This window comes from Erpetoichthys calabaricus, chromosome 15 (assembly GCF_900747795.2).
Source record: "Erpetoichthys calabaricus chromosome 15, fErpCal1.3, whole genome shotgun sequence".
Taxonomy (NCBI): domain Eukaryota; kingdom Metazoa; phylum Chordata; class Cladistia; order Polypteriformes; family Polypteridae; genus Erpetoichthys; species Erpetoichthys calabaricus.
Window position 1 is genome coordinate 24,544,532 of NC_041408.2, and position 26,187 is coordinate 24,570,718.

Here is a 26,187-nt window from a genome sequence, read left to right on the forward strand (position 1 = left end):
TGAATTGCGGCTCTCATTTGTGTTGTCTGCGAGTACGCTCTGTGATTAACTAGCATGGCATCCCACTCAAGTCTAGTTCCAAACTTCCCTATAGAGCTCCCAGGTCAGTCATCTAATGGGAAAAATAAAGAATTCAAAAATAAAACAGATGACCAACAGCACAGGTGATCGTACAGCTTGTAAAACACTGCAGTTTCCTATTGTCATCTGTTTAAGATGTGGATTTACGTCACCGGATCGTAAAGAAAATGCACTCTTTTAATAAATTAAGAGCTTTACATTTGAGGAGATCTGCCTTTGCTTTCGCTCACTTTGTACGTGCAGACACGACGCGTTACGTAGTCTTCCTGCATATCCCGTCAGCCTCGCTGTGCGCTCCCCTCGAACTCTTCCACAAAGGGGCGGGGATGGGAAGCGACGGGGAAGTTGTACAGGACGCCCAGACTGAAAACTTCGCCAAGAGCAGTTTCAAAACAAGGGGAACAAAAGGGACACCCTGACTTACTGGAAGACATTCGTGGCCGCGGAGCAGGATTGTTCTTCGCGTGCACTCGGCGGCCATGTAGGCGCCCCAGTGTCGAGTGTTTTTATTTGTGTTTGGAATTTTAAATCAGTAAGCGCCGAGATTGAGTGGCCTTGGACATAAACGCTACCCTCTTATCTCCCATCCGCTGTTGCTGGACTAGACGCGGTAAGCTGCCTTTTCATTTCTCTCGTTTTCTCTTTCTCTTTTTGTTTTTGCGCTGCTTATATCTTGTGAGGCTTAGAGTGCCATTGTGCTGGCGCCGCTCAGTGACGCGGGGGTATGGCGACCGAATCCGGTGCTCTGTGGCGGATAACGTCTGGTGCCTGCGCGGAGCGAGCTACGGGCCCCCAGCTGCAACACCCCTCCCCTCCTAGTTTCTAAATAGTATATATTTGTGTTTTAAAATGCTTTGTTTCTGCAGTTTATTCGGGCGGTTGATGGGTGTTCGGGCAGGCGTAGCGTCGCGGAGAAGCGCCGCTGGCTTCGTATTTAAGGCGTATTTACACTGGGCTCCTACCTTCATCAGGGTCTAGGAAGACTGCGTAATTCGCAGCGAGTGTGGGGATCGAAGGCTACCCTCCTTTTCTTCAGTCGCACCTTCACCTTCCCACCGTGCCAAGTATCTCAACTTTTCATTATGCAAAATCGCATTGGGGCTTTTATCAAAAATCGGTCTTGCAACGATTTCAGTGCTTTTCGATGACGGGGCGAATTAACACTTGGAATCCTGTAAAAGTACATTTTTAAAACGTTTTAAATCATACATATCTGATAATACGTTCATATCAGCATATGAAAAAATCTTAACAGTGCATTTTGCGATGTTCGAACTGTAATTCAAGATATCACAAATGACTTCCTGTAGAATTTCCTATGTTTTCTGTAGGATTTCCTGTCCTGTTAAGATACCTTGAAATGCGTTTGAGGTATCGTATTGCACAAAACATTATGTTAAGGTGCCTGGAAATGCATTTCAGATATCTCAAAATGTTGTCAGTGTCTTAAAACGTATTTCGGGTATCTTCTTTGATTCGCAAATGACATACCTGTGTGTTCCCTAAATGTATTTTCTGATGTCTTTAAGTTTATTTCCTGATATTTTAATATGGCACTCTCTTTCAGTTGTGATAATTAAAAAGAAAATCCCAAGTTCTCTCTTATTTTAACATATCTGAAGTGCACTTTAAGAAATCTTTAAAAAAGTTTTTTTTTTTTAAAGCTAAGAAATGCAGGTTAGGTCGATTGGTGATTCTAAATTGGCCCTAGTGTGTGCTTGGTGTGTGTGTGTGTGTGTCCTGTGGTGGGTTGGCTCCCTGCCTTGCGCCCTGTGTTGACTGGGATTGGCTCCAGCAGACCCCCGTAACCCTGTGTTTGGATTCAGTGGGTTGGAAAATGGATGGATATGTGAATGTCATTTTCAGGTATAGATATTCCAATTAAAGATCCGGAAATGTCCAAACAGGTTCCTGTACGTTTTAAGGTATCTTAATTTCTGTTGAAATATAGCACATTTTACAGATAATGATTATGAAATATCTCAAAATGAATTTCAGTCATGTTAAAGGAATACTCCAATATGTTATTCACCCCATATACTTTGTAGTGTGTTTTCATGAAGAATGGAGAGAGAAGTTTTATGACATAACAGAAATCAATAGTGGCCAATGCTTGTACAATGGCAAGGGCAAAACAACCATGTTAAAAAAAAAAAAAAAAAAAAAAAAAATGTTAGCTGTGCAGTTTATTCCATATGTTTGCTTTCCTGTTGCTTGCCCAAAACGATTCCTTTAATGCTAAAATAATGTTAAATAGTTATTTCTGGAATAAACAATGATTACATCTTGCCTGAAGAAGGGGCCTGAGTTGCCTCGAAAGCTTGCATATTGTAATCTTTCTAGTTAGCCAATAAAAGGTGTCATTTTGCTTGGCTTTTCTCTGGAATAAACAAGAAACTTGAAGACCTGACTCTCCACATCATTGATTGGTCAAGAGTCCTGTTCTTCAATTTGAATTGAAGGCAGGACCCTTAACCAATGAGTTATGGGGAAAGGTGGGTCTTCAAGTCAAAAAGTCACTCCAGTGAGTCCTTTAGCTTACTTTTTATTTCCGCGTACATTTTAAGGTATGCAGGTTAGGTTGATTGGTGACACTGAATTGTCTTGGTGTGAGAAAGTGTGCTCTGTTCAGAGATGGCCTGTATCCTTCCCCTGATGCTGCCAGTATAGGTTCTGACTACACATGCAATGAATGAATAAATGAATAAAGGAGGTTAGGTTTTTTCAAGTATTTATATTTGCACCTTCCCCAGCATCTCTGAAATGGAGTGAGCCAGCAGTGAAAATGGATACCTGGGCTATCAAATGGTCAACCACCCTGCTGTTTTTCAAGCCAGTCTTGGCAGTAGTGATGAAAGGAAGCTATGGAATGGAACACTCACAACTCTCCAGTTATGTAGCAAGTTTCCTGCTAATCTTCTTATGCTGCTGCATGCCTGAGATATACTGTAGAGCCCACTATATCTTATATACATATTCAACCATATAGTAGAAAACATTTATATTATTCATAATTTTTTGTGTTATAGTACTGTTCTCTGGCAACTCCAATCCTAAATCTGTGTACACAGCATACAAGAATGGTATGCAAAGCAACACAAGCTAACACTGGTTGAATACAAGGAAAGACCTCTTGGTATACAGTAGAGGTGGGCGGTATGACCAAAATTCTATATCACGGTATTTTTCTAAATTCTGCTGGTTTCACGGTATTAGACGGTATTTTTTTTCCCCATGCATAAGTGGATGTTAACCACATTTTCCACTGCAATTACTGCAGTAGACTGGCTAAGAATAACCTATTAGACTGTTATGAGAATTGTACATCGTACAAAAAGACGTTTTAATGTGCACACAAGTATTAATCCAGGTTTGCATGGCCCCATAAAGTGATAGTTTTCAAGGGGGTGGCACTAAAGAGAAGGAATCACATTGCATGACAGATGCAGTCAAAATATAGAACCTTTAATTGAACAAATTTTGCAAAAGCTTAAACTATGATTTTGACAACATATTTTCAACCATCCAAAGAGGCATTTAGACTTAGTAAAATATCCAGAGGTGTTTGTCAAAAGTTGGATTGCACTGAACATGTCTTAGAAAAGGAATAAATAGTAAATATTTTTTGTAAACCAACTACACTTTCTGTTAATGTTAACAATCTCTGTCCACTGACACGTTCAAGTGACTTTTTAAACAATTTTACCATCATTAAACTGCATAATATTTAAACTAATAAATAATAACAATAAAATACATAATAGTATTACTGATAGTTGCACCATTACTTCAAAGCTTCAAGCCCAGGTGCATTACACAGTATTCACCAAATTTAAAATAAAATAAAACAAGTGCAACTTGGTGATGACATCTTACCAACTGTACCATCATTTAGGCAAACTGCATTAATATGGACCTTGCTTCAAGCTAAGCTATATACATAAATAATAAAAACTGCAACTTGCATTTATAATGCTGTTTGTGGTATAGCCCTATGGAAGCGCATTAGGGCCACTGTGAAGAAAAAAAAATATGGACACGGAAGAAAAAAACAAACTCTATGTCGAGAATAAATTCGACATGTTGACTATGTCAAGATTAAAGTTGACATTTCCACTTTATTCTCATAGTTTATTTTATAATTAAAGTAGAATGTTGTAAACTTAACTTCATCCTAAAAATCAATGTTTAATTTACTAGATTTTCTCAAACCCCGTCACAAGTTAATGTAGCACATCAGATACTTTGGGTTAAGTGTTCCCCGAACCAGTCGTTAATCACTACGCTTCTTAAACTGACTTCCTCCGCACTAAGAGCAGGCGCCTGCAGCAATCACCGCACAGAATCCATTCACTTCATGATATTCCTGCTCTCTACCAAAACCCCAGTTCCTATCTTTCCTTTTTCTTTCTCCACATTACCAATCGCCACACGATAAACGTCTTTGTGAAATTAAAACTAGTTATTAACTTAGCCGACGGAGTGTTCAGAACTTTAAAAATATCTTCGTTATACATGTTTAATTATGCCATCCATTCAGAGTTGCGCCCATTTCTGAACGAGTCGCCAGCACAGGATGAATACAAGCAAAACATACACTAGCAAGTACAGAAACAAGTACAACTTGGCTTGCAGTATTATCCAGTAGTACAGAAACAGTATTTACACATCTGACCTTTTAAAACTAAAGTATCTCCAGGCGACGGACGTGACTCCTTTTTTTCGGCAAAAGTTCTTCTGTTCATCATGTTCAACTTTTAGTTCAGTTTCGGAATGCTCTCTGTCCATTTTCACCGTGCGGCATACCTATGCTACCGTCCACTATTTGGTGGTGTAGCAGTGAAAAAGAGCCCTAGTGCAACAAATCTGTGTTTAGCGGTGTAGCAGTGAAAAAGGCCCACTTGAACAGTTTCCCGCTGCACCATGTTCCGAATGTCGTTTAGGCAATTTAAACCGGTGTTGCGGTATAAGAAAAATCCATATCATAAGAAAAATAAAAAACGGTTTTCGGTATGAACCGGTATACCGCCCAGCACTAGTATACAGGCACACAAGTGAGATTTTGAAATCTGTGGTATGCTGCCTTTTTGGTAAGACTTTATCATTATACATAAGAATAACAAAGAATCATACCCTGACTTTTGATTTTGTGGTTCAGAATAAAGTATAATGTTTGGAATGTATACTGCAACACAGTGCATGGATTCCGATCTGTCAGTGTTTATTTACTTTAATATTTTTTGTGTAGAGCCATGTATAGTGTATGCTATGGCAAAACATTTTACAAAGTTGAAAATGAAATATTGCTAATAGAATACTGTATAACACAGTAGAAGATGAACAGAGATCATTTAAATACTGAAATATGGAGAGCTTTATATAGTGGGAAGTTCCTGAAAGGCAGCACCGCAATCCTGAGTAGGATTTCTCCATTCCATTCTTTCATTTTCAGTACTGCTTTTGTTATTTGGTGATAGAAACAGTCTCGGTAGCATAATGTTCAATTTAGGAGCTTGCCATATATTTGGTGTCAGTTCTTCAGCATACACACAACAATTTACTTTTGGAAATTAAAAAAGTATTTATATTTTATATTGCAAGTGCAACAGAGTAGGTGTAGCTGTGTTTGTCCCAAATGACCAAAGTTGTGCAGCTATTAGTTTGCTTCATAGTATGCTTTTGGCAATAGTGTGACACATGTTCACATAATTCCACAGACCAAATATCTTCATTTTGAAGGTTTTAGTAAAAAATCAAGGCAAAACAATTCACACAAAAACGGAGAAAAAATTGATATTTAAGAAAGTTCTGTTTAAGGTTTATATCTCTTGTTTTGTTTGTCTAAGTTTGGTCATACAATTGTTAAGCACAGTCAGAAAACTGTATGCCATATCTTATTTGCCAACATATCTAACAGTCCATGCTAGCAGTTAAGACAATTAGGAAACAGTCTTAATTTACAATCTGTTTTACAGGTATAGCTAAGAAAGTTCTATTTCGTGTTAACTTGCAGGGGGGTAAAGGGCTATACCATATTATAAGTAACTATGAGAAAATTCTATTGAAAATAAGAAAACACATATGAATTTAACATTAAACATTAACTTTCTAAGATTGGCTCTTACAGTAGGTATTTTGGAATGGAAGCTGCCAGGATGTAGTTGCACATCTCCACTCTATCTCTTTGTCACTTTCTTAAATTGTTTACTGACAGACCACTTAACCAGTCAGTATGGGGCATCACTGATAAGTTCTTTCATAGTTTTATTGTGGTTTAGCATGGTATTCTTGATAAAAGACACTATGTAAAACTGATTGATAGACCTGAATGCTGGAAACTGTAATCAACAGTACTGAAAAGCCAGGGCATCCCTAAATCATAAGTGACATGGGTAATGAAGGACTCTTCTATCTAATAAATAGTAGTATGAAGGAGCCGTGTCTGGAAATTGATGTCTGGGACAGCAAGGTTGGCATAGTTGTAACAAGAAATGGAGTGTGATCCCATTTACCTTTAGAGCTGACTCCCTCTTCCAAGCTTATACTCCAGGTTGGTTGAATAGTCGAGTGAATTGTTGGAGGGAGCAATGTGCATTTGCAGTTATGGATGCATCAACTCAATGAGAGTACTTGGCTTTTTAGTCAGGTAGACGGGCTATCTTTTATTTTTTTATTTTTTGTGTTTCAGTTTAGCATATTTAGGTTTTGTAGATTTAGTGGATGCAGAGGATAGAAAGGTGTGGAAGAAGATTATCCGCTGTGGCGACCCCTAACGGGAGCAGCCGAAAGAAGTTGATTTAGTGGTATTTTATGTCGGTGGAAATGTTTCTTAATTTCTCTCCTGATATTCATGCCATTTTATTTAAACAACTATGCTTGCATGGATATTAGTACTGGGCGGTATGACCAAAATTCTATATCACGGTATTTTTCAAAATGCATGAGTGGATGTTAACCACATTTTCCACTGCAATTACTGGCTAAGAATAACCTATTCCACTGTAATGAGAATTGTACATTGTACAAAAAAACATTTTAATGTGTACACAAGTATTAATACAGATTTGCATGGCCACATAAAGTGATAGTTTTCAAGGGGGTGGCACTAATAAAGAGAAGGAATCACATTGCATGACAGATGCAGTCAAAATGTAGAGCCCTTTTTATTGAACAAAGTTTGCAAACAACTTAAACTAAAATTTTGACAACATATTTTCAGCCATCCAAAGAGGCATTTAAATAGATAGATACTTTATTAATCCCAAGGGGAAATTCACATACTCCAGCAGCAGCATACTGATTTAAAAAAAAAACAAAAAAAAACAATATTAAAGAGTGATAACAATGCAGGTAAAACAGACAATAACTTTTTATAATGTTAATGTTTACCAGGTAGAATTGAAGAGTTGCATAGTGTGGGGGAGGAACGATCTCCTCAGTCTGTCAGTGGAGCAGGACATTGACAGCAGTCTGTTGCTGAAGCTGCTCCTCTGTTTGGAGATGATACTGTTTAGTGGATGCAGTGGATTCCCCATGATTGACAGGAGCCTGCTCAGTGCCTGTTACTCTGCCACAGATGTCAAACTGTCCAGCTCCATGCCTACAATAGAGCCTGCCTTCCTCACCAGTTTGTCCAGGTGTGTGGCGTCCTTCTTTATGCTGCCAACCCCGGCACACCACCGTGTAGAAGAGGGCACTCGCCGCAACCATCTGATAGAACATATGCAGCATCTTATTGCAGATGTTGAAGGATGCCAGCCTTCTAAGGAAGTATAGTCGTCTCTGTCCTCTCTTGCACAGAGCATCAGTATTGGCAGTTCAGTCCAATTTATCATCCACCTGCACTGTATTTATAAGTCTGCACCCTCTGCACACAGTCATCTCTGATGATCACGGGATCCATGAGGGGCCTGGGCCTCCTAAAACCCACCACCAACTCTTTGGTTTTGCTGGTGTTCAGGTGTAGGTGTTTTGAGTCGCACCATTTAAAAAAAGTCCTTGATCAGGTTCCTATACTCCTCCTCCTGCCCACTCCTGATGCAGCCCACGATAGCAGTGTCGTCAGCAAACTTTTGCATGTGGCAGGACTCCGAGTTGTATTGGAAGTCTGATGTATACAGGCTGAACGGGACTGGAGAAAGTACATTTCCCTGCAGCGCGCCTGTGTTGCTGACCACAATGTCAGACCTGCAGTTCCAGAGATGCACATACTGAGGTCTGTCTGTAAGATAGTCCACAATCCATGCCACCAGGTATGAATCTACTCCCATCTCTGTCACGTTGTTCCTAAGGAGCAGAGGTTGGATGGTGTTGAAGGCGCTAGAGAAGTCCATAAACATAATTCTTACAGCACCACTGCCTCTCCAAGTGGGAGAGGGATCGGTGTAACATATAGAAGATGGCATCCTCCGCTCCCACCTTCTTCTGGTATGCGAACTGCTTAGGGTCGAGGGCGTGGCAGACCTGTGGCCTCAGGTGGTGAAGCAGCAGCCGCTCCATGGTCTTTATCACATGTGATGTCAGAGCGACAGGCCGGAAGTCATTCAGCTCACTAGGACGTGATACCTTTTGGACTGGGGTGATGCAAGATGTTTTCCAAAGCCTCGGGACTCTCCCCTGTTCCAGGCTCAGGTTGAAGATGCGCTGTAGAGGACTCCCCAGCTGCAACGCACAGGCCTTCAGCAGTCATGGCGATACTCCATCTGGACCCACTGCTTTGCTGGCACGAAGTCTCCTCCGCTCTCTGCTTACCTGGGCTGCTGTAATTGTGGGTGGGGGGAAACTCACCTCGGAGTACTGATACTAGCATAGGAGAGAGAGTGGGTTAGGGTGGTCAAACCTGTTAAAGAAGTTGTTCATCAGGTTTGCTCTCTCCATGTCACTCTTGATGGTGGCACCCCGCTTCGAGCTGCAGCCAGTGATGATCTTCATCCCATCGCACACTTCCTTCATGCTGTTATTCTGCAACTTCTGCTCCAGCTTTCTCCTCTACTGCTCCTTCGCCGCCCTGAGCTGGACTCGGAGTTCCTTCTGCATGTACTTGAGCCCATGCTGATCACCGACTTTAAAAAGCCCTTTTCTTCTGGTTCAAAAGGCCCTTGATGTCACTTGTAATCCATGGCTTGTTGTTAGTATAGCAGTGTACTGTTCTTACTGGAACTACAATTCAATACAGAAATTGATGTAGTCAGTAGTGCAGTCAACAACCTCCTCAAATGTTCTCACTATATGATCCCTGCAGGATATCCCAGTCTGTAGTTCCAAATCAGTCTCTGAGCCTGCTCTGCCTCAGGGGACCACTTCCTGAATGAGCGTGTGGTTGTAGGTAGCTCCCTCACTGTTTGTAGTGAGGCTGAAGCAGAACCAGGTTATGATCTGCTTTCCCAAGTGCAGGCAGTGGGGTGGCACTGTATGTGTCTTTAACATTTTCATACAGTAGTAAAATATCCAGAGGTGCTTGTCAAAAGTTGTATTGCACTGAACATGTCTTAGAAAAGGAATAAATAGTAAATATTTTTTGTAAACCAACTACACTTTTTTAATGTTAATAACCTCTGTTCACTGACACGTTAAAATGACTTTTTAAACAACTTTACCATCATTAAACTGCATAATATTTAAACTTATAAATAATATTAAAATTAATAATAGTGCAACTTCCAGTAATACAGTTACTTCCAAGACTTCAAGCTCAGGTACGTTACACAGTATTCACCAAATTTAAAATAAAATAAAACAAGTGCAACTTGGTGATGACATCTTTACCAACTGAACCATCATTAAGGCAAACTGCTTTAATATGAACGTTGCTTCAAGCTAAGCTATATACATAAATAATAAAACTGCAACTTGCATTTATAATGTTATTTGTAGTATAGCCCTACGGAAGCGTATTAGGGCCATGGTGAAGGAAAAAAAAAAACTATTTTTGACATTTCCAGTTTAATATCGATGCTTATATCGAGATTAAAGTCGACATTTCTACTTTATTCTCATAGTTTACGACATTCTACTTTAATGACAAAATAAACTAAACTTCATCCTAAAATCAATGTTTAATTTACTAGATTTTCTCAAACCCCGTCATAAGTTAATGTAGCACATTAAATGCTTTGTGTTGTGTTCCCCAACCCAGTTGTTAATCGCTTCGTGCTTCTTAAAATGACTTCCTCTTGCACTAAGAGGAGGCGCAGGCAGCGATCGCCGCACAGAATACATTCACTTCATGATATTCCTGCTCTCTGAAAATGTAGAATGCTAAGATAAATTTTCATGATGAAATGCATTAAAACAGGTATTAAACATGCATGGTAGTGCTGCTCCCTTGCAGTAAGTGGTCCCCAGGTGTACATTCAGTGTAGAGAACTTTATGGCAGGTGTGATGAGGCTCCAAAAAACTGGATATTTGAATGGGTATCTCAAAGGTTTAACTTAAATATTGTGTAAGTATTGGGTTTGTGATCTGGTGGTCAGAGACACGAACACAGAATTCAATGGATGTTCTTCAGAGCGGGCTTTCTTTATTGCATGTGTTCCGTCTCTCTTACGTACCAAACCCCCAGTACTTATCCTTCTTTTTTCTTTCTCCACCTAACCAATCACCACATGATAAACGTCTTTGTGAAATTAAAACTAGTTATAAACTTAGACTACGGAGTGTTCAGAACTTTAAAAAAATCTTCGTTATACATGTTTAAATATGCCATCCATTTAGGGTTGCACCCATCCCAGCAAGCACTGTGTGCGAGGCAGGAGCAAATCCTGAACAGGGCGCCAGCACATTGCAGAGTGAATACAAGCAATACATACACTAGCAGGGTCAATATAGCATAACAAAACCCCACATCCTACATGACTTTGAAAAAAACTGAACCAACTGAGACGAGTAAACCCACCAGAAAAACAATTCAAATCAGGGAACACCCGGGACCCCCTTGCTGCGACGCAGCAGTGCACCCTCCACGCCACTGTGCTCCCACATTATTAATACATGCTTTACATGCATTTCATCATGAAAATGATAAAGTATTTATCTTAATATTCTAAATGTTCATGGAGCAGGAATATTATGAAATTAATGTATTCTGTGTGGTGATCGCTGTCTGCGCCTCCTCTTAGTGCAAGAGGAAGTCAGATTAAGAAGCACATAGTGATTAACATGGCTTGGGGAACACTTAACACAAAGCATTTAATGTGCTACATAACTTATGACGGGTTTGAGAAAATTTAGTAAAGTAAATTATTCATTTTAATATGTTTAGTTTACTGTACAATGTTCTACTTTAATGACAAATTACGAGAATAACGTCAACATGTTATAAGCATTGAGATTAAAGTGGAAATGTCGAGAATAAATTCAACATGTCGTCACACTATTACACAGTACCCTGGTACATTACACAGTATTGGGGGAAAAAAAATAAAATAAAACAAGTACAACTTGGCTTGCACTATTATCCAGTAGTATAGAAACAGTATTCACACATTTGAACATAATGGTCCACATCCGCCCTTTTAAAACCAAAGTATCTCCAGACAACGGACACGGCTCCCTTTTTCTGCAAAAGTTCTTCTGTGTCATCATGTTCAACTTTATTTTCTGCTACAGCTTCAGTTTCAGAATGTTCTCTGTCCATTTTCACTGTTCAATACCTCCACTCACACATGTACTCTGTTGCATGTGTGTTTAGCGGTGCTGCAGTGAAAAAGGTCCCCCCTTAAACATTCCCTCTGCGCCACATTCCGAACGTTGTTTAGGCTATTTAAACCGGTGTTGCGGTATAAGAAAAATCCATATCATAACAAAAATAAAAAACTGTTTTTTGTATGAACCGGAATACCGCCCAGAGATAATAGAGATATAGAGAAATATATGAAACATTATTTTGATGAGAGAGGCTGATATAAAAAAAAAAATCTAATAGAATAACTTGGGAATGTTTTACTGACATTCCATTGTGGCACAGTGATAGCCCATCTTGTTTTAAAAGAGTTTTCATTAAAGAAAAAAAACAAAACCTTGTATTGTTACTCTAGTTATTTCTGATAAGAACTAGAGTAATTGAACTATCAAGAAATAATCCATAAGCATGTTTTCTCTCTGTAATGCACGTTCATGTTTTATTGCAGTCAAACCTTCACTTAACTGATGACTTCAGTTATGTGATTTGTTGTACACTGGGAACATTTTTAGAAGTAATAATAAATATTGCCTTTGACTGAGCCTATTTTCACTGTACTATTTTTGAAGCAAAGTAAGATTAGATATTCCTCAGTAAATGCAGCATAGCAATAATTTACACTGTACTTCCTTCGAGACGGAAGATCAGTGCAATTTTTCCTTAAGAATCAGAACTGTGCTTGCCTGTGTTGAATAATATTAAACTTCTAATAGGCTCTCATCTGGGTAGTAGACTAATTATTGCACAGTTGCCTAATGAAAGTGCTATCTGGGTAAGAGTATTATAAAAATAAAAATCTTAAATTTATGATGCTGATGGCAGCTCTTATTAAAGTGCAGTAAAGCCTGTTTATAAATGTAGCAAATTAATGAACAGCTTTGTTCCAAGGGCCTAGTTTGTGACCATAAAACTTAGCAATAGTCATGTTTCAAGACAATTTAATTGAACTTATGTTTATCTGTATGATGTTGCATATGGTTTAATGTTTATATTCTCAACCTACGGCCCATGGAAACATCAAAGCATTCCTCATAGATAGTTCACCATAAACCAGTTTGTGAATTAGAGTCCTTTTCTTTCTTACGCAGTAATTAAGTTTATATTTTGTATGACTACTTGAAAGTTGAGACATCAGTTCATTTATTTTCTCAACCTGCCTATCCAGTATGGCTTGTTTCAGTCGTGACACCTTATTAACCCTTTTACAGTTAGATCCCATGTCTAAAATGAGTTTTGGAGAAAAACATCTGACTGTGAATTCTTTGCAGATTCAGACATTGAAGGCACAATTTTACTTCTCTGGATGCTTTGCAAACATACAGTACAATATGAAGGTACATGCAGCAAAGAACTTTGTAATTTTAGTGTTTTAAAAGGTTTAAAATTAGGTTGTTCAGGGTCTTGAATTCCTTAATTCCTTAACAACTTAGGGACATAATTGTTAAAATAGTAAAAAGTACACCTTTTTTTGCTTTAAAACAAAATAGAATTTTGTCTTCACAAACCAACGATTTCATCAGCCTGATGATTATTTAAAAATGAAAAGGAGCCTATTTTGTTGAATTTTGAGATTTCTGTACTTGGTGTTACTAATTTTTGTAATTGTGGTCTTTTGCTATAGGCATTGTGACAAATCAGAATAACAATTGCTGGGTGTACTGTCATTTTTGCCTATGCATTGTATTCTTTACCATCTAAAACATGTCACACCCGTTTCATGCATTTTTTTAATGAGACAAATGTAGAGAATTACTGTCAAATTTTGTCTGAATGTTAAAGGTTGACAGCCTTTTCAAAGGTCTGTCCATCGTTCTATCTTCTGTGTCTGCTTCTCTGGACCAGAGTGGTGAGGAAAGCAGACCCAGGAAGTATCTGGTGCACATCGGAACAATTCCTGGACAGGACACCGTCCCATCGCAGAGTGTACACACCCACACATGCATTGCTAATCCACCTTAACCTGGATGTCTTTGTCATTTAGTCTTTGTTTAGCATGAAGTGAATTGTAAGATATAATATATGAACTTATGCATGCTGAGGAGAGGAATTAGCTATGAAAATGTCGGCATCACTGTAAAAGAGTGTAAAACTGCTGAATGTAAGGAAACCATCTGAATCTAAATTTCATAGTGCCTTTCTTATACAGTATGTCTAAAAAAATTACAGTGCTATTTCCACCAATCTTTTAGCTATCCCAGTTGAAGCTACCAATCGTGTTTCTATGTAGAATGTGAGAGGACAGTCAATACCTGGCAAAGACTTCTCTAGCGCCTTCAACACCATCCAACCTCTGCTCCTTAGTGACAAGCTGACAGAGATGGGAGTAGATTCATATCTAGTGGCATGGATCATGGACTATCTTACAAACAGACCTTAGTATGTGCGTATTGGGAACTGCAGGTCTGACATTGTGGTCAGCAACACAGGAGCGCCGCAGGAGACTGTACTTTCTCCGGTCCTGTTCAGCCTATATACATCGGACTTCCAATACAACTCGGAGTCTTGCCACGTGCAAAAGTTTGCTGACGACACTGCTATCGTGGGCTGCATCAGGAGTGGGCAGGAGGAGGAGTATAGGAACCTCAAGGACTTGGTTAAATGGTGCGACTCAAACCACCTACACCTGAACACCAGCAAAACCAAGGAGCTGGTGGTGGATTTTAGGAGGCCCAGCCCCCTCCTGGACCCCGTGATCATCAGAGGTGACTGTGTGCAGAGGGTACAGACCTATAAATACCTGGGAGTGCAGCTGGATGATAAATTGGACTGGACTGCCAATACTGATTCTCTGTGCAAGAGAGGACAGAACCGGCTATATTTCCTTAGAAGACTGGTGTCCTTAAACATCTGCAATAAGATGCTGCAGATGTTCTATCAGACGGTTGTGGCGAGTGCCCTCTTCTACGCAGTGGTGTGCTGGGGAGGCAGCATAAAGGACGACGCTTCACGCCTGGACAAACTGGTGAGGAAGGCAGGCTCTATTGTAGGCATGGAGCTGGACAGTTTGACATTCGTGGCAGAGCGACGGGCACTCAGCAGGCTCCTATCAATTATGAAGAATCCACTGCATCCACTAAACAGTGTCATCTCCAGACAGAGGAGCAGCTTCAGCGACAGACTGCTGTCACTGTCCTGCTCCACTGACAGACTGAGGAGATCGTTCCTCCCCCACACTATGCAACTCTTCAATTCCACCGGGGGGGGGGGGGGGATACGTTAACATTATTCAAAGTTATTGTCTGTTTTTACCTACATTTTTTATTACTGTTTAATTTAATACTGTTTTTTTTTTTTTTTTTGGTATCAGCATGCTGCTGCTGGAGTATGTGAATTTCCCCTTGGGATTAATAAAGTTATCTTTCAGCAACTTACATACACAAAGGGAAAACGTGTAAATTCCATACAGTGCTCAGGCTGGGTACTTAAACCCAGTCTGTTGGAGCTGTGTGGCAGCAGGGTTAACCACTGTGCAATTTTCCCTCAGTATGTTATTTATTTGTAATACAGGTAAAATTCTGTTACAAAAAATTTTCATTACAACAAATTATTTTTATGGTCTCAACAGGTTCCCCCTATGACAGTTTATACAAAATCTCGTTACTACAAAATACATTCAGCGGATAGTTTCATTACAGTTAAGTGCCCAAAAGACCTTGAAATGTCTGAATGAATTATCCACAGAGCAGTTAGTTCTGTGGTCACAGCTAGTGCTGGGCGGTATACCGGTTCATACCGAAAACTGTTTTTTATTTTTGTTATGATATGGATTTTTCTTGTACTGCAACACCAGTTTAAATTGCCTAAACAACGTTCGGAACGTGGCGCAGCAGGAAACTGTTTAAGGGGGGGACCTTTTTCACTGCTACACCGCTAAGCAAGCATACATTATTCTTGACATTTCCACTTTAATCTCGACGCTTATGACGAGAATAAAGTTGACAATTCTGCTTTATTCTCGCCGTTTGTCAAGATTAAAGTCGACATGTTGACTTTATTCTTGTAATTTGTTATTAAAGTAGAACACGGTAAACTAAACTTCATCTTAAAATGAATATTTAATTTACTAGATTTTCTCAAACCCCGTCATAAGTTATGTAGCACATGAAATGCTTTGTGCTGTGTTCCCGGAGCCATGTTAATCGCTATGTGCTTCTTAACACTAGAATTACCAGAGTCTAAGAAAAAACTCATAGATCCTGCCCACCTTAAAACCGTTCTCACCTCTCTTTTGTCTTCTAAATGTGCCGATTAAGATGAGCAGCAAGTAGCCGGCTATTCCATCGTCGCAGAGCGTTCACTAAGTTTTCCCAGCTCATGCCTTGTTTGATTATCTGGGAGTGACTGAACTGCTGGAGTTTTAGAATGGAAATAATAGATCGTTATTTGGAATAATCTGTGTAAACACATTGCTAAAACAGAAACTTTTTCATATTTTAGTAATAAATGTTACAAAATGTAGGCATAAACTATAGAATGTGTGAAGCCTGAAGTTCAAACATCAAATAAACACTTTCACAAAAGGTTTAAGGATGCTACAACACTTTCCGTGGCTTAACGCTAAGATTTGCTGACTTGGAGCACAGCAACCCTCCCGTGCTACAGAGACGCAAATTCGATTCCCAGCTTTGGAGAGAGAGTTTTTTTTTTTTCCTCAAACGGACATAAAATGTATAAATTATTATGCACTGTAAATCGTTAAGTTTAAAATGTCGATCGCGGTTATTTCTGTTGATTAATTCATGGTTTTTACTTAGAGTCAGAACAGGAGCTTGTTCAGCTTATTCAGCTTCTGATCTGACTCGAACAGCGCCAGTATAACTTCACACCCAACCTGACGCTGTTCGTTTTCAAATAATATTGCATTACTTCAACGATGTTTTCTGATTGGTACTATTCGCGTCATAAAATGATTTCTTCAAAACATCACATATATTTGTCTTTTTTTTTTAAATGTGCGTTGTAGCATGCAGCAACTGGCCACCAGCATGTTCTTGCGCACCCTGAATAAGACGCACTATATGCAATCATCAGATTCGAATGTTAACAGTTAACAGTTATATAGCACGGAATGGAAATCAGCACTTCTTAGCATTGCACCACGCAAGCTGTCATATCAACCGCCTACTGTAACTTGCTTTCTTTTTTCTTCGGTTATAGTCTTGAATAAAAGTGTACTTGTTTTGTTATACTTTTATATCAACATATGTTCCTGTGTTTGAGCTATATGGGCATGCTCAAAAAATACACGTGTAATGCCACGAAAAGTGCATGCAGACACTTCAGTTCATAAGCATTGGTACGACAATGCAGTCACACGTACACTGCAAAGCTATAGCGTGTCTTTATGTGAAGACAGCAGTGTCAGATGGGGAGTGTCTGATGATTGCATATAGCGCTGAAGTTACTACTCTTTACTATGCTTTCCTCTGCATGTCCTGGAGTACAAAAGAAACAGCATACAGCAACATGTGGAGACTGGCAAGATTGTGGGGGGAAAAAAAAAACGTGGTTGTATGTATTGTGATACACTGCAGAGCTATAGCGCGTCTTTATGTGAAAACAGCAGTGTCAGTTTGGGGGAGGGGGTGGTAGGGAAGGATCCTGAACACAACAGAGAATGAAAAGTGAATTAAAAAAAAAAAAAAAAAAAGCTAACCTTTGCAAATATCATAAATTACACCAGCTGTTACAGACTGAAATCAAATGTATCTTTTTATTCTAAAATACTAAAAATAAGAACGCTTCACTTCTCAAAAGGGAATCATGCAGGATCGAACTCATGACCTTCTGATTGCCAGTCAGCAACTGATACTGTTGTGCCACAGCAGCAGTCATAGTAAACGAGTGTCAATATCACACACTAAGGCGGCTTTTTTTTTTTTTTTTTTTTTTTTTTTTTGTACCTTTTGTGAAAGTGTTTCTTTGATGTTTGGACTTCAGGCTTCATTCATTATATAGTTTATGCCTACATTTTGTCATTTGCTACTAGAATATAAAAAACGTTTCTGTTTTAAAAATGTTTACACAGATTACTGTAGAAACGCAACACACATGAAATGCGTGTGTTCCAAATAACGATTTATTATTTCCACACTAAAACTCCACTTCACTCCCAGATAATCAATCAAGGCATGAGCTGGGAGAAGTTCGTGTACGTTCTAAGTCGGTGGGGGGGATGGAATAGCTGGCTGCTTGCAGCATGTCTTTATCAGTACATTTAGATGACAAAAGATGCTGGCGGAGAGGTGAGAATGGTTTTAAGAAGCGATTTAAGGTGGGCTGGATCGACGAGTTTTTTTCGTAGGCTCTGGTAATTCTAGTGTTAAACTGACTTCCTCTTGCACTAAGAGGAGGCGCAGATAGCACACAGAATACATTAATTTCATGATATTCCTGCTCCCTGAACATTTTAGAATTCTAAGATAAATACATGATATAATTTTCATAATGAAATGCATTAAAGCATGTATTAATCATGTGGGGGCACGGTGGCGTGGAGGTTGCATTGCTGGGGTCCCGGGTGTTCTCTGCTTTGAATTTGCATGTTTTTCTGGTGGGTTTACTCGGCGTGCTTCAGTTTCCTTTACAAGTCATGTAGGATGGTGGGTTTTGTTATGCTATATTAACCCTGCTAGTGTATGCATTGCTTGTATTCGATGTGCTGGCGCCACATTCAGGATTTCCTCCTGCCTTGCACACAATGCTTGCTTGGATGGGCGCAACCCTGAATGGATGGCATAATTAAACATGTATAACGAAGACTTTTTTTTAAAAGTTCAGTTTAAAGTTCAAGGTCCATATTAATGCAGTTTGCCTTAATGATGGTTCAGTTGGTAAAGATGTCATCACCAAGTTGCACTTGTTTTCTTTTATTTTTTTTTTGATGAATACTGTGTAATGCATCTGGGCTTGAAGTCTTTGAAGTAATAGTATTATTACTGGAATTTGCACTATTTATTTTATTATTATTTATTAGTTTAGTAGTTTATTAGTGTAGTTGGTTTACAAAAAATATTTACTATTTATTCCTTTTCTAAGACATGTTCAGTGCAATACAACTTTTGACAAGCACCTCTGGATATTTTACTAAGTCTAAATGCCTCTTTTTGGTTGAAAATATGTTGTCAAAATTTTAGTTAAAGTTGTTTTGCAAATTTTGTTCTTTATATAAAAATGGTCTATATTTTGACTGCATCTGTCATACAATGTGATTCCTTCTCTTTACTGTTGCCTCCCCCTTGAAAACTATCACTTTATGGGGCCATGCAAACCTGTATTAATACTTGTGTGCATATTAAAATGTTTTTTTGTACAATGTACAATTCTCATGACAGTGGAATAGGTTATTCTTAGCCAGTACAGTAATCCCTCCTCCATCGCGGGGGTTGCGTTCCAGAGCCACCCGCGAAATAGGAAAATCCGCGAAGTACAAACCATATGTTTATATGGTTATTTTTAGAATGTCATGCTTGGGTCACAGATTTGCGCAGAAACACAGGAGGTTGTAGAGAGACAGGAACGTTATTCAAACACTGCAAACAAACATTTGTCTCTTTTTCAAAAGTTTAAACTGTGCTCCATGACAAGACAGAGATGACAGTTCTGTCTCACAATTAAAAGAATGCAAACATATCTTCCTTTTCAAAGGAGTGCAAAGCAAGCAGTCAAAAAAAAAATCAATAGGGCTTTTTGGCTTTTAAGTATGCGAAGCACCGCCGGTACAAAGCTGTTGAAGGCGGCAGCTCACACCCCCTCTGTCAGGAGCAGGAAGAGAGAGAGAGAGAGCCACAGAAAAACAAAGTCAAAAATCAATATGTGCCCTTTGAGCTTTTAAGTATGCGAAGCACAGTGCAGCATGTCCTTCAGGAAGCAGCTGCACACAGCCCCCCTGCTCACACCCCCCTACGTCAGCGTAAGAGAGAGAGAGAGAGAGAGAAAGTAAGCTGGTTAGCTTCTCAGCCATCTGCCAATAGCGTCCCTTGTATGAAATCAACTGGGCAAACCAACTGAGGAAGCATGTACCAGAAATTAAAAGACCCATTGTCCGCAGAAACCCGCGAAGCAGCGAAAAATCTGCGATATATATTTAAATATGCTTACATATAAAATCCGCGATGGAGTGAAGCCGCGAAAGGCGAAGCACGATATAGCGAGGGATCACTGTAATTGCAGTGGAAAATGTGGTTAACATCCACTAATGCATGGGGAAAAAAAATACTGTCCCAATACCATGGAACCGGTATAATTTTGAAAAATACCTTGATATAGAATTTTGGTAATACCACCCAGCACTAGTCACAAATCAGTTGTGCACAATGATCCCCAAACAGAAACATTGTAAATTTTTTCTATCTTAGAACTTTCCTCGTATTGTCTTTTTGCTGTGTTTGTTTTCTGTGGTTTTCAGTGATACCTTTTGCTTACTGCTCGTCAACATTTGAAAAACATCCATTGGAATTTAACTCATTGTCATACTCGTATAGAAATGGCAGACACGAAAAACGACAACAATTTACAATCGAAAAAAAACGTGAAATTTTTGCAGCGTTCGATTCTGGTACAAATTTAAAAAGACATTGCCAGTGAATTCAGAATTTCGCCATTGACACTGTCAACTTTCTTAAAAGACTTAGCAAAAAAACAAGAAAAATCTCGGGTTGCAAACTTTGGGCCTCAGCGCAAACATATGTGAACTGCTGCATTTCAAGATGTTGAAAAGACAGCTTTTATGTGGTTCAGTGATGCTCGTTCAAGAAACATTCCTATTAGAGCGCCACTCATTTAAGAAAAAGCAAAGTCACTGTTGTGTGGTTTCTAAACTCTTTGGAACTCCCCCGATGGGATGACATGCCAAAGAGCACCCCAAAGTGCGGTCATCACATCTGTGGAAAGCTGTTTATCTGTTGCTGGGGCAACTGCAGGCTCACAGCGCTGACTGCGGCTCGCCGCCGAAGCAACTCCAAAAGATCTCAATGGGTGATGCAAGGAACATTGTAAATGCAGGGAACAGGATTACTTGGCCCACTAACCTGGCCACAACCCTGCATGATTGATGTCTGTGTATAGGAAAATGGATTTGCTTCTGCGGCGCTCAGCTGCAGCGCTGTGAGCCTGTGTTTGCCCTGCCTCAGCAACGGACAAGCAGTCTTCCACAGACATGGCAATCGCGCTTCGGGACACACTTTGTTGTGTCGTCCCTTTGGGTGGTGCTTTCTGGGGGTTTCAAAAGAGTTCAGAAAACTCACAATATTAAGAAGAAAAGGAAGATTCTGCTTCTGATTGATAACTGTGCTGTCCACAGCATGCTTCCACATTTAGATAATGTTCGCCTTGAATTCCTCCCACCCAATTTTATGGCAGTGCTTCAGCCTTTGGATTTGGGCATCATTCACATCCTGAAAGTGTATTATCACAAGGAAATGCTGAGAAAAATTCTCGTCAGCATAACTTGTAGACAGAAGGAGAAGAAAATTAACGTGAAAGAAGCTATTGAAATGATTGCAAACGCCTGAACGCAAGTTAAAGAAAGCACTATAGCAACAAATACAGAATCTTATTACTACGAAATTTTCATTACAGCAAAATATTTTTTAGGTCCCTGGCACGCACTTGTAACAGAGTATTACTTGTAATTTGCTCTGGAAAGCACTTGATAAAAGTGCTTGTAATGTAAGGTGCTATATAAAATTATTCTGATCTGATCTTTTTAATTTTTTTTTCTCTTGATCCATGACAAAATGTGTTGCCTTCTGTAAAGAAACAAGTGGATTCTATGCCTTGATTATCCAGCCAGCTACAGACATCCATCTATTATACAATAAATGTTGATGTCATTGAGGACATTTCTGGGGGTGGGTTAAAAAAAAAAAAAAAAAAAAAAGTGTGCTTCTAGGCGCCAGGCCACAGGAGCCTGGCTTCAACACTAAGTAACCTTGGCCTTGCAAGGCCTTGTTGATCTGAGAGTGTGTTTCAAGCTGCCTTGCTATAGGAGTGTATTTTGTGCACAGTGAGCCCTTTGGGGTTTTTCAGCATGTTTTCCCAGGTGTGTTGTGCATGCAGTTGATATCTTGATTTATTTATTTTGTTGCATTTCTGATGAGTAGATTTTGGTTTGTCAAGGTTTAAGGTGTCATAAGAGCTGTCAAGCATATTCTAATTTTGATCTAGGTCCCTCCTCTGAACAGCTTGTACATATAGCTGGCTTCATTTTTGCAGCGCTGGTGTGTTTCTTTTCCCCGAGTGACTGCTGAAATGACAAGGAACTAGCAAATGCATAATGCTTTTATATATATTTATGTATGTATGTATGTATGTGTGAGGGTAGATTTTTATCTTGAGCTTTATTTCTCTAAGAAAACCTTTTAAAGCTTTGTGTGTGCCTGTGAGCTGTATATTATAGACATGTCTAACAACTGGATTTGTCTTATAATCATGCTGACTGGTTATGCAGTATCATTGCAGCTGCTGTGCACAGGAGAGCCCACTGTCAGATCATTTGTTTACCTCCGACTGGTGGGAATTTATTTTCAATACCCCCCTTCCCCCAACACAGCTCCGTGTTTCTGGTTAAAACCGAAGAGAGCCGCATCCAACAGTGTAGATCAGGTGGATTCAAAGATGTACTTTTAACCAAAAATATATACATGTGCATTTTTTCCCATTTGAGAGCTATAATTTTACATTTTACTGCTCTTTAATGTATTTGTTTTCTGTATATAAAGGCAGGTTGTTAGTTGAGCAACTGAGATTGCAGAGTATGTTGCTGCCTCTTTAATTGGAGAGGTTTGCATATTGGAGTAGGTGCCACTGTGCATCTGGGTCCAATCATGCACGCTGGATAAAGCTATTGGCTTACAGTCTGGCTGCCTGACTCCATCTGCAGGGTTACAATTTCTGCACTCCCATTCAAGTCTGCTAGTCAGCAAAACAAGTCAGCAGAGAGAAGCCGGGATCTCTAGCAAAATCTCTATATATAGCAAGTAGCTCTGTAGGGCGTCTGCACCCAGGCACTGTAATAAGCAATCGACCTGTTAACTTTCAATGATGGAGAGTGCTACAATCTGTCAAGCAATAGATCAAACCTAAGAGGCACTTGCTTTATTGCTTTGCTCTACCCTACCTAAGAGAAAAGGTCAATTTAGCCTGATTGGAAGGAGCAAGAAAACTTAATGCTTTTTCATCTTTAGCTGCTTTATTTCTTGTTCACTTGGGATTGTGGAGTGGTTGGCCTTTGGACTTCCAACTGCCAAGCGGAGCAGACAAACACACTCATGGTAGATGCTAAAGGAAAGAACATGAAATGTCTGACTTTCTTTTTGATGCTTCCAGAGTCTGTGAAGATAAGATCCAAGAAAGGTCCTAAAAAGGGGAGCCCTACAAACTCAAAACTTCCTCCTGTCTGTTATGAAATAATCACCTTGAAAACTAAGAAGAAGAAGAAGATGGCTGCTGATATTTTTCCCACTAAAAAAACTGTTAATGCTACCTCTGTCCAGCAATACCAGCAGCAGAATCTGAACAACAACAATACTATTCAATCGACTAACTGGCAGGGACTTTATCCCACCATCAGAGAAAGGTAAGTGGCCAATAATAAATCCTTCAGTGCTTTAAAATGTATTTTTTTCATTCCCACATGCTTGCATGAGTTTATAAAGTGTCACTATTGTGAGTATTGGTATTTGTCTTCCTAAATGAAAAAATAGTTTTGAACATACAGCTGTAGATGCTTCCTTGCAAATGTCTTTTCTTCTCCTAATCGGTTTTGAAGTGTAGTATGGTAACATTAATCTCCTCATACATCTGCATATTGCAGGCATTTTATCAAAATTTGCATGAAGTTTTTTTTGACATGTGTGTGAACCTGTTTGCAAGGAGAAATACAGTAACATCATGTGCATGTGCTTTTTCACTGTGGTAATTTTATGTTAAAACATTGTGTATGTCTCCTAGATCACAGTGCTAACTGTAACAGACCTAGAAAGGACATTTTCATCCTTCTTTCTCATGTTATGCAACTGATATTACTTTATCATCATAATACAGAGTTGATGTGGTTACAGACAGTGATTAACAGAATTGTGTGAGGGCTAAGGATGTGATGTCAGGTGGAAGAATAACCTGTATTCTCACTATACAAAATAAGAGAGTACAACTTTGTCAGTGATGCAGTGGTCTGCTACTCTGCTGAGGCAGTTAAAGCATCTCCAGTTTGAATTGCAACATTGTACCACTTTTGTGCATTGTTCCCACTTCATTTTTCAATTTGACAACAAGCTTTAGACATTTTAAGATAGGTTTTTTATTTAGTGATATGCAAGACTTAGCATTACTTTTATCGAATTGGGTGCATAGGATTGGTTCCCGAAATGAAAATACATTTGGACTGTTATTTCTAGTATAAAGGGAGAAAGAGTGCTGTTGGTGCATTCTCTGTTGTTCTTTTGTTCTAAAGTATTAAGTTTTTCATCTGAGCAAAGAATCTGCTCCTTTCTATCATTGGTTATCAAACTCTTATCTATGGAAGTGTGATTGTGAAGTTTATATGTTCTTACAACGTCCATGTTTTTTCCACATTAGGTTCATTGGTGTCCCTTAGTTGGTGTGAGTTAGTGTACCCTATAATGAACTGTTGGTTTGAATTCTTCTGTGTCCGATACTCAAAAAAAAAAAAAAAAAAAAAAAAAGGGCTGTAGTTCCCTGTGATTCTGCTGTTGACTAATAAGTCTGGAAAATGAGTGAATGGTTATAAAATGCAATTTTTGTTTGTCTTTGCTTTCTACTGATATTAAAGAAACTCCATGGGTTTTCTTTAAGTGCTGCTTCATAGAGTGCACAGATTAACGGGGAAAAATTCTACTTCTTAAGGCTGCTGTTCCCCTTCATTTTTGTGATTTTAAAAACAATGCTAAAAACAAATTTGAAATTATATGTAGTTAAGGCACATATTCGTTATATTGTGCCACTGTATTGATGCAGTATTTGCTTGACTTTATTTCCAGAAACTCTGTGATGTTTAACAATGAATTGATGGCAGACGTTCATTTTGTGGTGGGTCCTGCTGGTGCAACACAGCGGGTGCCAGGACACAAAGTAAGTACTGCAGGTGAAATGGTAGGGGCATGAGAATGTAGCAGTTTGTCTACGTATATATTGTTGCTTTGAACCATCAACACTTGATCTTTCATTCTGAAGTCACAAAATTCTTAATGTGCTGACTTTTGCGAAATAGTACTTCATTGTTGTTTATCGGATAACTTTGATGTGTAACCCCTACTAGATGTTTATAGAGGATTCTGTTTTTAGTTAATAATGAGTGTTTAATTTATTCATGCATCTTTTTTACTTCACTATACTGTAGGTAAATAATTGTTTTAAGGTGAAACCTATTTTAAACTAATATTGTGATCTCCACCAAAATATGTATTGGATATACCTTATTTAGTGTAGTTTTGCATAATAGCATTTAGAATTGAGTAAATACATGCACTGCCATTTTTATTTCAGTGATTTTGGATCTGTGATATTGTGGTGCTTTAAACAATGTTCTATTTCATTTCATATGAAAGTACCTATGGTTTCTATAATAGATTTGATGACAAATTATATTGTGATACATTGAAGCCTAGCTTTCTCTGTTTGTCTGAAATGCCTTAAAGGCTGTAATAAGGTAGAGCTTTTACATTCCCACAGCAGGTGCACAGAGTCTATTGGAGTTCTTTTTTTTTTTTTCAGAATTGGCAACACAAAGCCTTATGCAAGGGCCTGAGTGGCTGCTCTGTTTTTGCACCAGTAATAGCATTCCAAGAGAGAGTACATAACCTTTTCTGCTGCATATATTACAGACCAGCACTATATCTTCTGATAGCATTCTGCATATAGACTCTCTACTGCTGGTCAAATCCTTCAGTACAATATAGAAACATGGTCTTGGATCAAGCTGTTTTACCTTTCTTTGCATAATATCATCCTTTACACAAAATGTATACATTGCATTTGTGTGTCCCTGCATTATATTTCCACTTACCCTGAAAATCATAAGTAGATTCAGAACAAGATCTTGCAAGTGTAGCAAAATGAACACTTTTCATTTGAGACAAGTTTCAGTCAGTTATTTAGCTTATAAACAATTTTAACAGGCAATTATAACCGATTTAAAAAATATATAGCACATATTAAAATTATAACGTACTCTTAGCTGTTTTATTGAGCAGTCTGTTAAACTGGGAAATAAATAATACAAATTACATTTTGTCTCCATGAATTGTATGTGGTCCTTCGAGGATTAAAGAAATGGGCTGGTTTGGAACAAAATGACATGACCTTTGGTGGAAAAAATAGATATCTGTACACTGAGCTGCCTTCCTCATTTACCATACAAGACAACATTGTAACAGTTGATATCAAAAGTAGTAAATATTATTTG

The 26,187-nt window shown here is 38.9% G+C and overlaps 1 protein-coding gene across 2 annotated transcripts in view; it reads left to right on the forward strand.

Annotated features, from left to right (window-relative positions):
- Positions 1 to 320: 320 nt before the first annotated feature.
- Positions 321 to 26,187, forward strand: part of btbd3b (BTB (POZ) domain containing 3b) — a 61,182-nt gene continuing 35,315 nt past the window's right edge. Inside the window, exons 1-3 of one of the 2 annotated variants that reach the window (XM_028820443.2) lie at positions 321 to 691; positions 23,091 to 23,340; positions 24,764 to 24,854. In XM_028820443.2, coding sequence (XP_028676276.1) covers positions 23,204 to 23,340; positions 24,764 to 24,854 — 228 coding nt within the window. In that variant the 5' untranslated portion in view covers positions 321 to 691; positions 23,091 to 23,203. Of the gene's footprint in view, positions 692 to 22,625; positions 23,341 to 24,763; positions 24,855 to 26,187 lie in introns of those variants that run through there. The other variant, XM_028820442.2, reaches the window with a different exon arrangement.